The sequence below is a fragment of the Phyllopteryx taeniolatus genome, chromosome 17 (assembly GCF_024500385.1).
Source record: "Phyllopteryx taeniolatus isolate TA_2022b chromosome 17, UOR_Ptae_1.2, whole genome shotgun sequence".
Lineage (NCBI taxonomy): Eukaryota > Metazoa > Chordata > Actinopteri > Syngnathiformes > Syngnathidae > Phyllopteryx > Phyllopteryx taeniolatus.
In genome coordinates this window covers 4,710,004-4,724,378 of record NC_084518.1, presented here as the reverse complement: position 1 = coordinate 4,724,378, position 14,375 = coordinate 4,710,004, and the positions used below count along the sequence as shown (strand labels likewise).

The following is a 14,375-nucleotide window of genomic DNA, read 5'->3' as shown; positions in this document are numbered from 1 at the left end:
GTTTTGGTTAGTACAAGCCAATGATTTCTTATCTCATTGGTGGGCTTAAATGATTTCTTAAAAAAAATAAAAAAAAAAAAAAAAAGACCCAAATATTTAGTCTGTCCCTTTTACCTGCTGGATTTAATCAATGCAGGTGGCGGTTCACATACTTTTGCACACGCGCGATTATCAGTTTTTGTAGAAAAAAACTTTGGTTGGGATAAATAATTAAAATATATATCTCTGTGTGTGACTACTATTTTTTAACAAGGTTAGTTTTTTTTTGTTTTTTTTTTACAAAAAGAGTGACCATTTCAGGAGGGTTCACAAACTTTCAAGCAGCACTGTCGTTTCAACTAGGGTGATACAAGTGGATGTTAACTGTGCTGTCTTTTGCCTTTGTATCTTTTGACCAAATAAGAATAATGTTAAATAGTTTTGATTTGGACAACAGGGAACTGTTACAAATGAAAAACGCAAAGTAATGCCTCCTTTTAATAAAAGTAACATGCTGATACTGTGAAGTCAAAAGATGCTTTAGCCCAGCCATACATGTAGGTAGCCAGGAAGGAAATATGCCAGTGGTCATACCTCAGCACTAGGAAATCACTAACACAGAAAAGAAGAACACCACAACATGCATTCTTAATATTACTTCCCCACCAACAGATAGGTTATGTTTTCTGATGAGGACGCATGAAAAGGAAAACAAAAATTCCTTCCAAGACACACGCACAAATACATGAACACACACAGGCTCCGTCATAGCCAGGTGATTAATGACTGTTGTCCACTATGTCTAAAATCACACTAGAAAGACTCGGGTTCACCAAACACCAGGAATTCCACCCAGGGACATCCAGTGAAGTCAACTACAGTCAACTATATTATTGTACACCAGTGGGGAGTGAGGAAGGAAGTGTGAGGATAAAGGGTCTGGTGGAAGCACTAACATAGACATCGTCGTCATAGACAACTTGGCTGGCAGCACATAATCTGATCAGGTCCAACAGATACTATGACACTATCAAGAAACACAAGTGGAAAAAGTGCAAAGTAACATTAAAACAAAGGACAATCACAATCACTGAAGACAAACACACATACACTTGATACAACAGTTGGAACATGCATGGGAGAAATAAAAGGGAAAGCACAGAGAGGAAATGGAAGCATTTTAATCACTCGGCCAGTGGCAGCTGCATACATTCAATCTGTCCTCTACGTTAAACACTGTTAAATTAATTACAGTTCTGGAGGAATATTCAGAGGAAACAAATCAGTGGAATGTTTGTCCGAAGGATGGAGGGTTAAAAAAAAAAAAAAAAAAAAACAGAAAACTGTGGCTCTACTAATGTCCACTTGCAGCTGTTATGTCTGTATTTGTTTTACTGTTATTTTGAGATGAGGACAAGTTCAACACATCAAAACTGAATATGACAGGCGGTGTAATTAGCACACCTACTCAATCAAGACTGATGAAATCTGCTTTCATTTAGCATATACTGTATTCAAACTCCGCATATGCTGGGAAAGGAGGAAGAAAACAATTTAGGGCAAAAGTAAAGCTGTACTGTTTTACCTCTTCCAAAATACTGCAGTGAACCCCACTTCTAATCAAGCCTTCAAACCAATCCTACCAGTGGATTGTCACTGTGCACAGTAATTTTACTGTATGTACACAGAAATATGTAAATCATGTGGGATGGCATGATATTGCAAAAGTAAAGGTTTTATGATTACATTTCCTTTATGAGTGAAAACTGGAATAGCCTCGTCGTTCTACAAGGTCTTGACCGCTAGAAGTTTATCAAAACAATACAACTTACCACCTTAGAGTATAGAAAATACATAAAATTAATATGGAACATAATTGAGGTTAGTATGTTGGTGTGGCTGTGTCAACAATTTTACTTTCTCACATGGCCCCTTTGAAAAAAATCAATTCCCCATACCTTGTGTGGGAGGGAGGGATCTGGACAACTAGCAGTACTGGAAGATACCGTTAATCAGGTTTGGAAATGTAAAAAAAATATATAAACATTTGCACGAAACCCCAGAAAGTCTACGAGAAGAGCTTCTATGGAAACTAGGGCTGCAACGATTTCAATAATTGATTAATCTGTCAATTATTTTTTATTAATCCATGAATCAGCTTTAAAAAAAAATGTCTATCCCTTTATTCGAAAAACAGGACATTACAAATTGGCAGTTCAGAAAATGCGTAAATTGATTATGAGTCAGTTCCTTGTTTGGTCCGTAACATTTTAGAAAATGGGCAAAAATTTGGAGAATTGTTTTCCAAAGTAAAGGATGTCTGCATGTGTCTTATTTTGATGAAACACATATTCTGCTTTATTATTAAAATACATATAAATATTATTATTTACTGTTGAGAGGCTGACATTCCAAGGATTTGGACAATTTCAAGTCAAACAAGGTCTCTAAACAATTAAGCGGTTATCATCGATTAATTTGATAATTGATTATCTGTCAACTAATCGTTTAATCGTTGCACCTCTTATAGAAACCCAGATTCCCTGTAAGACAGCGCAGCATTAAGCGCTTGCCAGTGACACTACAAGCTACAGCTTGTTTGAACCTTAAACAGAAATCACAAAGTGCAACCAATTACGTGTATGCGACAGAAATTTGAAGATGAAGAGTTTGAAAATTTGTGAAGCTTTATGAAATAGGTTAAATCTATATCTGTTATGTTGGTGAAATTTTGATTAAAACTTGATTTTTTTTCAACACAAAACCCATTTAATTTACTTTACCCAAGACGTACTTTCTGAGATATTCACATTTCAGATGGCGTCATTTTTGTGTGACACCCTGTATTTTGTCTTGTACCTTTTTTACGTTGCATTGTAGTTTGTCGTTTCACAAGAATGAGAAACCCAAAAAGCTAAGAGCCAAATTCATCTTCACACACGGCCTCCTTTATGCAGCTTTGATAAATAGTGTGTCTGTGGGTGCAAAGTACCACAAGAATTCTTCTCTATTTCCTCTCTGTCCATTGTGAGAGAACGACTGTAAAGGACATAGCTATGCGGGTGGGTGGTCAAGCTTGGCTTCACTCTGGTTGCTGAAAGTACTGTGGGAAGACCGGTTACTGGATGACCTGCTATCATGTATACGTACAAAGACCGAGCTTGCCACATGTCGGCTCACTACAGTTGCACACCTGCCTTACAACTGTCAAGTCTCTAATAGCAGTGGTTACTATATAAATCACAGTGAGCTGTAATGTTCAATATCCGAGAAATGATTACACTAAGCATCTGTCTGAGAATGCTCTTTTAATGACTGCTGCTGCCCTTGAGACCCCACTATAACGGTTACGGCATCTTGGTCTTTGCCGTTAAAGGTGTCTCCTGAGTGATGTGGTGGCTGCTCGCTCTGTCATAATGGGTTTTCATCAAAGTTCTTAAGAATATCCTGGGGTCCCCTATACCAGTGCTTCCATTTTCTCTAGTCCTTCGGTTCCTTTAGATTTACATACATCATTCATACATACACTTCAGGAACACAAAACAATCACTTCACAAATCTCCTAAAGGAGACATGCAATTTTTTCACAATTTAAAACAGGTCCCATGTGTCTGAATTATTTCTTGGGTCAAAAATTCTTCACATCCACTTGTAATCCTCCCCATGAAATTACTCAGTTTCGGGGTGGTGGTTCTGTCTCATGCAATTCACTGCTGTTCTACAGGGCCAATGGGCTTTCATTACCATGACGGCCATTGCTAATAAGAGAGCGGCTATATATTCTCAAACAGCTCAGAGTCTGAAGAGAAAGGAGAGAAGGACCGATCTGTATTCAACAGGTTTAACCCACCCTGCGGCCTTGTAGCTCTTTTCCTGTCAAGAGCAACTTCAGGTAGAATGGTGTGGTTTGAATGCGGTTCCCCCTTCTCCTACTGTGCACATGTTGCCTGTTAAGGAACATGTAACTGTTGAAGCCCCGGAACAATAACCGCTTTTCTTTGAGCTCACAGGTTCTTCTCGTTGGCCTCCTAGCCCAATTATTCATTCATACAATGCGCCTGACCGAGCCTGCTACCTCAACAGTTTCACTTTTTGTTTGATCAAAGTAGTGATGTGTACATTCATAGTTTTACTTTACATTACAAATATTTTTTCTACTTAAAATGATTACATACTTCAGGCTAAATCTAAGCGAGACAATGCTAGCTATTTAATGGCTGGGCACTGTTCTCAATAAAACACTGGACATCTGGATTGCATCTTTACAGATCTACCCCAGGCTTTAGCTGGGCTCTACACTGGAAGGAAAAATGTGGGCGCAACATGTCGTTAGGGTTCACTGACTTCAGAAGATCAGTCGGAGGGCCAGACAGTCAATTTTCACATCTTATTTTCATTCAACTGAAGAGCACTTTCAAACAGTGGCCTGCTCCAAAATACCAGAGGACAATAGAATTGGGTTCAACACTTTCCTTCACTGACACAGTTGTGGCTAAGACACTGTATTTGAAGGCAGGATTATTTTACCTCCCAACAGGACAGAAACACAGTTACTTTTCACCAAAAGGTGAACTTTTTTCTTTTAACCATTTTGAAGGTTGAATATTCTAACATTTTATTGCTCAATTAATTGTACTCCATCTTCTTAATATCCAGAAGAACACTATAGCAATACGATAGGCCTGCTGCGACAACCCCAATTCCAATGAAGTTGGGGCGCTGTGTTAAACATAAATAAAAACAGAAAACAATGATTTGCAAATCATGTTCAACCTATATTTAATTGAATAGACTACATAGACAAGATACTTAATGTTCAAACTGATCAACTTTATTGTTTTTGGCAAATAATCATTAACTTTGAATTTTATAGCTGCAACACATTCCAAAAAAGCTGGGACAGGCACTCACCTGTTCCCAATTCGCCTGTTCACCTGTGGGATGTTCCGAACAGGTGTTTGATGAGCATTCCTCAACTTTCTCCGTCTTTTTTGCCGCCTGTCCCAGCTTTTTTGGAATGTGTTGCAGCCATAAAATTCTAAGTTAATGATTATTTGCTCAAAACAATCCTGTTTATCAGTTTGAACATTAAATATATTGTCTTTGTAGTGTATTCAATTAAATATAGGTTGAACATGATTTGCAAATCATTATACTCCGTTTTTATTTATGTTTAACACAACTTCCCAACTTCATTGGAATTGGGGTTGTACTATAGTACCAAACTGCAAAATCCTCACAATAAGTTAGGATAAATAAAAATGCAAGGACCTTCAGTGCAGCCGGAATCTAAAGTAACACAAATAAAACAACTAACTGGGTCCTTATTAGCACACGACTGCAATAAACTGACTGGCTAATCCTGCAACTCTTTGAGAACTCAATCTCATGCCACCTCACTTATCTCAATTGGCTGCCTCTTTCCGACACTTAAATCACCTTCTCTTTTTTCTTCTACATTGTTAGAGCTGGTTAGGTGCTTTCCGTCTGCCCACACATCATTTTGCAGTGTGAGTACACCCCGCTAGGGCCTCTGGGGTCATAAACGCGTACAAGGGGCGTGGAACTTTCCTGTAGCATTGACCCCACTCTTGCACACCAAAGGGCACTCGTGGATTGTTGTGTCTGTCAAGCACACAGCCTATAAGTTTATTTTCAATGCTGAATCCTGGTGTGAATATCCTGCATGGAGGAACAAGAAATGCATACAGTGAAGCAAGGCCTCCTGTCACATGGGACTTTAAAACAACTGATTCTCTCCAGCTGTTGTCATGACCTAATCACACACTACGATGGTCGCTCAATCATTGGGTCTGATAATGTCTCACTTTTTCCTCACACACTTACTCCCAAATGTTTGTCTTATTGTGGATGACACATGTGGATGTAGAAGTGTCAACGCTTATCTACAAGCCAATCCCTTGTGTGCGAATACAACAAAAAGTAGAAAATGTTGTGGCAAATGCTGTGTTGAAGTGTTTTTAATTAATTCCCAATACGGTTGTGTTTCAAGGTTTACCTGGAAAAAATACTTTAACTAATACTTGAAAACAGTGACAATATCATGTACTGAAAATGTACGTGGTTAAGATTTAAAAAAAAAAAAACATACAAAGTTTAGGAGCATGATGTAATAAACAAAAGGGTGCATTCATAAAAGTGGAAAATCCTACTTGTAAATTTTAAATATTCACTTATCGAAATGAGTAAATAAGTCAGTGTCAATATACATGTAGGAGAAAGTACCCAGAGGGTAAAGTACTGTATTGCGTAAAATACAGTTATGTGCATGAGCATAACATTTTATGACTTACTGTAAGATTCTTGGCAAAGCCCCCGGAGAGATTAAATATTTAGTTTCACAATCAGTCTTTTTGTCAACATAGTTCTGTGATGAAGAAGCAAAGTGATCCCATCTTGCTATATGGAAAATCCAGTGGAATAAAGTGGCACAGTGCGCCTAAAAAATTTGCAGCGATTCAAATTGTGATTCGATGTAAAACAAAATGAGACTGAAGTGGTTATGTTCCATAAACTGTGCCATTTAAACCTTTTTTGTCTACTTACTCTCTCTCCTTCTCAGTGAGTCTGTCTGTGATTGTGTCTTTGATTGAGGAACGTGAACCCTTGTGGATGACTGGATACCTAAGCGGGATCTGCAGGAAGCACGAGATCATCATGACCAAGTGTGCCGTATAGCCCAGGGCAACTGCCACACTCCCATCATCCTTTGCTGCAGGATACACAGGGGGGGGAAAAAAAAAAAAAAAAAAAGATAAATCCAGCATTGCATCAAATTGAGATGTTCTTGAAAAAATATATTTTCAGTGAGTAGTATCAAGACTTCAAAGCTCAAAATGAATTTGAGCTTTATTTTGGATCAGCACCAAATTCAACACTTAGTAATTAAAACCCACAGTATGTGCAGAAATTGTGTCAATAGGGTCGACATTTGAAAAAGAATTAAGGGGACGGTATATATAAAAAAAAAAAAAAAACATGCACAAACTAAAGTGACCAGTTGAAAAATTAATGAATAATAATAATAAAAATGAATGTCACTTTGCTCTCATTAATAAGAAACAGTCAAACACTAAGAGGCTCATTGGAGTGCTTTGGGGGGAAATACAATAAGACAACTATTGGGGCCGCTAATGGACAATTAGCCATGGGCGACACGGGTGCAACTCGAGACTGACTGACCTTGTCAAGGTGAGTTGACCAAAAAAACCTTGGTTGAATATAAGGGGGTGATTTGCCTTCATGCAGAAGATCTTTGACGGCCAGCAGGATTAAGGGCTCCAACTGACCCTGACCCTGGGTTATAAAGTGGAACATCCACCCCCGTAGGCCAGTATAAACTGGCTAACAATTCTGGACTTGATCTGGCTCTCTCTGGGGCAGACCTCACACAAATTAGAGCAGGGGTCAGCAGGAGGTAAAATGGAGTTCATTGCATCTTCATGCATTCCTGTATGTTGCAAGAATCTGCAAGGCATATAGTCTCAAATACTAACTTAGAATTGGGGCCTTGGGCATTTGATTACATTTCCTTAAAGGACAATGGGGGAAAATAAGTCCATTTAAAAAAAAACATTTTTAACAGGCTGAAGAATATATAATGAATGTGCGTGAGGAAAAGCGGTACAGAAAATGGATGGATGTTCTGAATTTTTGTTTCAACATTTCGTTACTAAATCAAACGTGTTTAACAGAAAGTAGGTGTAATACCATTTTAAATGAGGCAACAATAGGACATTTTAATTTTAACAGAAAGTAGGTGTAATACCATTTTAAATGAGGCAACAATAGGACATTTTAATTTTATGAAAAAGTGTAGAATCAGGAAAAAAGGTGGTATTGCTGTTATTTTTAAGTCATTATTTCAGTGTAAAGAAATTATACTGGGTGATTTTGTCTCTTTTGAATATCTGTTTTTTTTAGTTAAAGAAGACCCAAAGGTTATTGTTTTAATAATTCATAGACCTCCAAGATACAATAGAAAATTTATGGAGGATTTTTCAGAACTGCTGTCAGTTAGTTGTAATGACCACAACTATTTTGTCATAACGGGAGACTTTAACATTCATGGTGACAATAACATGGGGGGGGGGGGGGGGGGGGGGACTAAAGAACTCTCTGCTATAGTAGACACATTTGACCTCTCTCAACATATTAAGAGTCCAACCCACACGCAAGGTCCCAGCTTAGACCGGGTCATCTCTAAGGATGTTGAAATTCTCTGTTACTGTACTCTGAAAAACTCTATTAGCATAGTTAGAATTTGATACAGTTGACCAAAAAAACGGTAGAGAAAACGGTTCAGCAGCTGAAACCATCAACGAGCGGTCTTGACTCAATAGCATCTGACGTTTTCAAAGCTATTGCGAAGTCTGTGCTAGCTGATTTGCAAATAATCATTTGCTCACTTCAGTCACGCGAGTTTCCTAAAGCTCTTAAAGAAGGTGCCATTAAGCCTCTTCTAAAAAATAGAACGCTGGATGCTTCCAAGTTACCAAGCTATAGACCCATCTCAAATCTCCCTTTTATAGCAAAGATTGTTGAGAAATTTATTTTTAAATCAGCTCAGCAATTTCTTGAACTTAAATGGACTTTTTGACAAATTTCAATCAGGTTTCCGAACTTATCACAGTACAGAATCTGCTCGTCAAAGTGCTGATATAAGGTTAAATACTGACTCGGGAAAGGTGTCAATTCTGGTCTTGTTGGATATCAGTGCAGCTTTTGATACAGTATATCATAATATACTGCTGAACAGGTTGGAAACGTGGGTAGGACTAAATGGAACAGTCCTTAAATGGTTCAGGTCCTACCTGGAGGAAAGGATTTATTTTGTAACCACTGGAAGTGTTGAATCTTATCAAATGCCAATGACCTAAGGGGTCCCTCAAGGGTCAGTTCTTGGACCCCTCCTGTTCAGCCTGCATATGCTACCCTTAGGTCAAATTCTTCAGAACCTTAATTTTGACTATCATAGCTATGCAGATGACACAGTTCTATCTAGCATTGTCTCCAGATGACTACAGTTCAATTGAGGTGTTGTGTCACTGTCTAAAACAGATAAATAACTGGATGAGCCAAACCTTTCTTCAATTAAACCACAACAAAAACTGAGATAATTGTTTTTGGCAATAAACAAAAGAGGATTGCTGCTCGTAAATACCTGGAGTCACTCTCTTTAAAAACCAAAGACCAAGTCCGAAACCTTGGTGTTCTGATAGATTCCGACCTGACTTTTAACAGTCGTATCAAATCAATTACTAAAACTGCCTTCTACCATCTGAAGAACATATCCAGAGTGAAGGCCTGCATGTGCCAAGCAGACCAGGAGAAGCTTATCCATGCTTTTATCTCAAGTAGACTTGATTATTGTAATGGTATTCTGACTGGACTCTCCAAAAAGAGCATTGAAGAACTCATTCAGAATGCTGCAGCTCGGGTTCTGACCAGAACAAAGAGGTCAGAGCATATTACTCCAATGCTAAAGTCTTTACACTGGCTCCCAGTCAGCTTTAGAAGCAGCATTTAGCTATTATGCTGCACACAAATGGAATAAGTTGCCAACAGAAGTGATGTCAGCCTCAAGTGTGAATGTTTTTTATTCCAGGTTAAAAACTTTTTTTTCCCCTCATGCTTTTTAGAGCATTTCCACTTTTAAATCTCTCTTGCACTGTGCGCTGTTTTAATTGTACTTTTATTTAGCAAATGTTTATAAGCTGTTTTAATCAAGTAAAGCACATAGAGTTACTTTGTGTATGAATTGCCCTATATAAATAAATTTGCTTTGCTTTTCCAGTGTCATATTCAGCAGCATAATCGAAGCTGGCCTTCTTTAGGCTGTCAATGTTCACCACACACTGCATCAAATTGGTCTGCATGGCTGTCGACCCAAAAGGGAGCCTCTTCTAATGATGGTGCACAAGAAAGGAAACAGTTTGCTGAAGTAGTATAAGGACATGGACTACTGAACCATGTCATGTGGTCTGATAAGACCAAGTTAAACATATTTGGTTGACAAGACCGCTACAAACGCTTAACACGTGCGTGGCAGCAACCAGTTTAGGAGTACAGAGACAAGTGTGGCCTACTACAGTCAAGCAGGGTGGTGGGAGTGTCATAGTCTGGGGTTGCATGAGTCCTGCCGGCACTGGGGAGCTACAGTTCATTGAGAGCACTATGATCAAGAGCAACTACTGTGATAGACTGAAGCAGAGCATGATCCCTTATCTTCAGAAACTGGGCCGCAGGGCAGTATTCAAACTTTATAAAGACCCCAAACACACCTCCAAGATGACCACTGTCTTGCTAAACAAAGGGTAAAGGTGATAGACTGAACAGACTCTCTTTTCGCATCTGTGGGGCATCCTCAATTAGAAGGTGGAGGTCTCTAACATCCACCAGGTCCGTAATGTCCTCATGGAGGAGTGGAAGAGGATTCCTGTGGCAATCTGTGATGCTCAAGTGAACTCCAAGCCCAATAGGGTTAAGCCAGTGCTGGAGAACAATGGTGGCTCCAAAATATTGACACTGGGCCCAATTTGGACATTTTCAACTAGGTGTGTACTTACTTTTGTTGCCAGCAGTTTCGCTGTTGGTTTAAATATTTTGAGGGGACAGTAAAGTACAATAAATAACAGTGTTATACAAGCTGTACACTGTACTTTACATTGGAGCAAAATGTCATTTCTTGAATTCTGTCCCATGAAGAGATAATACAATTTTTACCCAAATGTGACAGGCGTTCTCACTTTTGTGAGATACAGTAGTGTAAAAACAAAAGTATTTGGCTTTGGGATCACTGCACCTACATGAAGGGAAATGGGAAAAACATACAGTTGTTTTACCTTTTGTAACTATAACTGCTCCCACTCTTGAAGCTCAAAATTAATTTGCCACTTATCACCCTTTAGATGCTTCTAAAGCTTAATCGGTGTCCACCTGCTGTAAATTTAGTGGCAATAAAAATAAAAAAATAAATCATTTTTTATACTGTTGTGTCAGTTTTTACATTTGTTGGCACTGTGTATAAAAATTATTTCAGAAAAGGGATCAAATACTTTTTACTTGCAGAAACTAACTTTTTATCTTGATGTCCACATTTTTGTGCACTGTGCTTTCTGTCTGAGGTCGACTGAAGTTTTTATTTGTCAGCATCCTCAGCATTTGTGTTGTACCAGTGAACTTATCACGACAAATACACACCAGCCAGAATTTGAATGACAATTTGCATATTGGAACAATGTACATGCTTTTGTTTGTGTTTCTTTTGGGGGTAAAGTTTTTTTTCCAAGGCTCATAGCCGTTTACGCTGCAAGGCTATGATTACACAACTGTCATGTTTATTTAGACCTCACAGTGACGCGCAAAGAGCATGCATTTCGGTCTTGCAGTAACTCAATCAAGTGCAAAGTGGCACACAGCAGTGTTCATCTGAGATACCTACTACTGTTTTCTGGAACTTGAAAGTACCCCTCACATTATATTTAGCAATTTTTCTGGCAGTTGAAGCACTCAAGTTTTGGTGTTTGTCCATTCTCCCCCTACTGTTAATGCTGTAGGAAGTTAACCGACACTAACTTGCCGATTACTGGTGAGAGTTGAAGTACGTCTTAATGGCTCAAAAAATTATATTTACAATAAATAATGTATATTTGTTCCTCTATTTATGCCAGTGAGGCATAGTGGCAGACAGAACAAATGAATGGTCTTCTATTAGATGGCAGGAAGTAAATACAGTAATGAATGTCTCCACTATTTGTGACATTTTTGTTTGTTGGTGTTCCGTGAGATTTTTCAATTGTAAAATATGTGCATTGGCTCCATAAAGGTTGGAAATCACTGCTCCAGTCAGATCGTGTATTCTAATCAGATCAAACCAACATTACATGACTGAAATAATGGGTGCTAACTTACTGTAATTAAATTATTTTTAATTAAATTACTTCACCCACACCGAAACTTTATAGCATGAGTCGACAGAACGGCGGCATGTCTACGTACAACCGTTCGTGCAAACACTAGCTTGCTAGGCTACATAACGTTTTGTTGCCTGCTCGCGAGCCGTATCGTATTAAACGTACGTGAACATACCTCAAGCAAGCCTTAAACGAACGTCCTCTCCTGTCCTGAGCACCGGTGACCACCAACACACGTTTTTCCCCATTTTGTCCTTAGAATACAATCGGCGCGATCCACTCTGTCGTCGCCATGGTAACGAGTGTATCTGGTCGCATTTGAGTTGACAAGATATAGCCCAATGATCGTAAAAAAACGGGATGCGATTTTTTGCAGTAGTCTGACAGTGCAATCGTGAAAGACCAAATTTGTCTTGTAGTCTGTTCTGGGCATTACGTGTTCTCTGTCTCAGACTTGTTGTGTTGTCTGTTCCACACCGCTGACATGTTTTTTGTTAAATAACTTTATTGGCCGTCAGATAATTCCAATACTACGTCAAAAGACGCAAGACAAGGCTAAAAATAAACTAGCTTTAGGATTCAAATATACTGTGTACGATGGCGACGCGGAGTAAATGTCTTTTGCGGAGCCGATCGATGACATCCTTGATCGGATCGGTGAATTATGACTTTAAAGCCGATCAGGATAAAATGCTAAATATCTGCCGATCCCGATCAGCCCGATAAAATCGGTGTAAAGTCTAATTATTATATTATCTGTAAGGTTGTAGATGTTTCTTCTGCTACAGATTCTTTTTTTTTTTTTAATAAACTTTGCAGTTTATCTGTTTGTCGACCATAATGTTTTATTCCAGACTCTAAAACAGCCATTGCAGAGAAGAGAGTGTTTGTATCCGCGTTCCAAGTTCAGCCTGTAATGCACACTGCTGCCACATGGAGCTTAGGTAGAAAGATGACTATAAACGCATGGTATCCACCCGTGTTGCCTGTGGTGGGATACAATTATGCATAGTAAAACTGCATATCAACGGCTTGATTTTTTTTTTTTTTTTGTGGTTTAAACATTGTTTGTAGGAAAGTCACCAAAATTGCTTTATCTTGAATGATGTTACTGTCCTACTATATATCTACATTAAAGGCTGCGTGATAGCAAAGATAAAATATTTGTTGAGCATTCCTTGAAGCAGCTTATCCACGACAACCATGAAACACATGCTGATAGACAATAAATTACCTTGAAAGTCTTCAGAATTTGGCAGCTTCACTCCGCAGATAATGTAATCTGGTGGATTTGCCTGTGGAATGAGAATTCTATTTTAAAGACAATTGCCAGGTATGCAGTATTTCAAGTATTAAAAGTATACTAAAATGCCAATGACCTAACAGAATTTCCCTAACAGTGAGGGTAACATAAGATGTTATTTGAAAACAAAACACTGAGGGTTACATGAAACAATGAGAACTATTTGTTTTAATTGTGACTACTTATTGAAACAAGGCTTTGCACTCACCACATCGATGGGATAAATGTAGGAAAGCTCAGAGAGAAGCTGGCGGCAGCGAAACGTGAGCTGGGCACTGAACTTCAGGAACTGCTCTCTGGGGAGATACCACCGGACATAGAGACAACACAATGAGTAATTGCTTAACAGCGCAGACAGGAGACTAAAGGTAACAGTAAAATACTGCAACTCACTGTTGAAGGAATACAATCGTTTTAAATGTTTGGAAAATTTTGAAAAGCAGAGCTGCATTGAGCGGGAAGCACAGATAAGCGCTGGTTACTGGCACAGAGACGGTCTGAGTGGGGGTTGGTATTTGTGTTTGATGATGTGCCTACATGCAAAGATCCGCAGTTGTTGTTGAGTGACAAGTGTAATTCAGCAGCTTGGTGACGTAGTGCTGACTCCATAAGTGAAAATATTTGTCTTCGTCTTTCCAGGTATTCGCTTTTTTTCCCCCCACTGACAATAATAAGCTTCTTGCCTCTTCAACCATGCTCCGCCCCCAGTCGTCATGGTAATTAAATACACATTCCCACTCGCCCAGCAGTATATGGGGTGATTTTTGCTTACTGTATGTATATACTGTATACAGTGCCGTAAAAATGTAGGTAACTTTGAATAGTTTATTCCTGAATAAATGAAATCATTTAAAAACAGCATTTTAAGTTCACTTTGGTTATGTTTGTCTGATATTTACCTGTAGATCGATACATACACCTCCTTTCATATATACACTTAAGCCCAACATTCATGCACACTCTTCAAATTTTGAAGAGTGTTTTTTTATTTGTTGGCGTGATATCCTCTGGTTTTAAATCACACAACAAAACACACAATATTATGGCCAAAATAATAATCAAGATTCTTTTGATCAATATTATCATCACAATTATTAATAAAAATCTGTATTTTTATTGCACTACTTCTCATACTATACGCAGGTTTTCAGTGCAAA

The 14,375-nt window shown here is 38.5% G+C and overlaps 1 protein-coding gene across 5 annotated transcripts in view; it reads right to left on the bottom strand.

The window, feature by feature from the left end:
- uvrag (UV radiation resistance associated gene) overlaps positions 1-14,375 on the bottom strand; it is a 95,553-nt gene that overhangs the window by 54,731 nt on the left and 26,447 nt on the right. For 4 of the 5 annotated variants that reach the window (XR_009785090.1, XM_061751252.1, XM_061751254.1 and 1 more), the window contains exons 10-12: positions 13,427-13,514; positions 13,150-13,210; positions 6,547-6,712 (exon numbers count right to left, since the gene is read on the bottom strand). Coding sequence is in view for 4 of the 5 variants with exons in the window: in XM_061751252.1 (XP_061607236.1) it covers positions 6,547-6,712; positions 13,150-13,210; positions 13,427-13,514 (315 nt within the window). In the remaining variant the exon portion in view is untranslated. The remainder of the gene's footprint in view (positions 1-6,546; positions 6,713-13,149; positions 13,211-13,426; positions 13,515-14,375) is intronic. The other variant, XM_061751251.1, reaches the window with a different exon arrangement.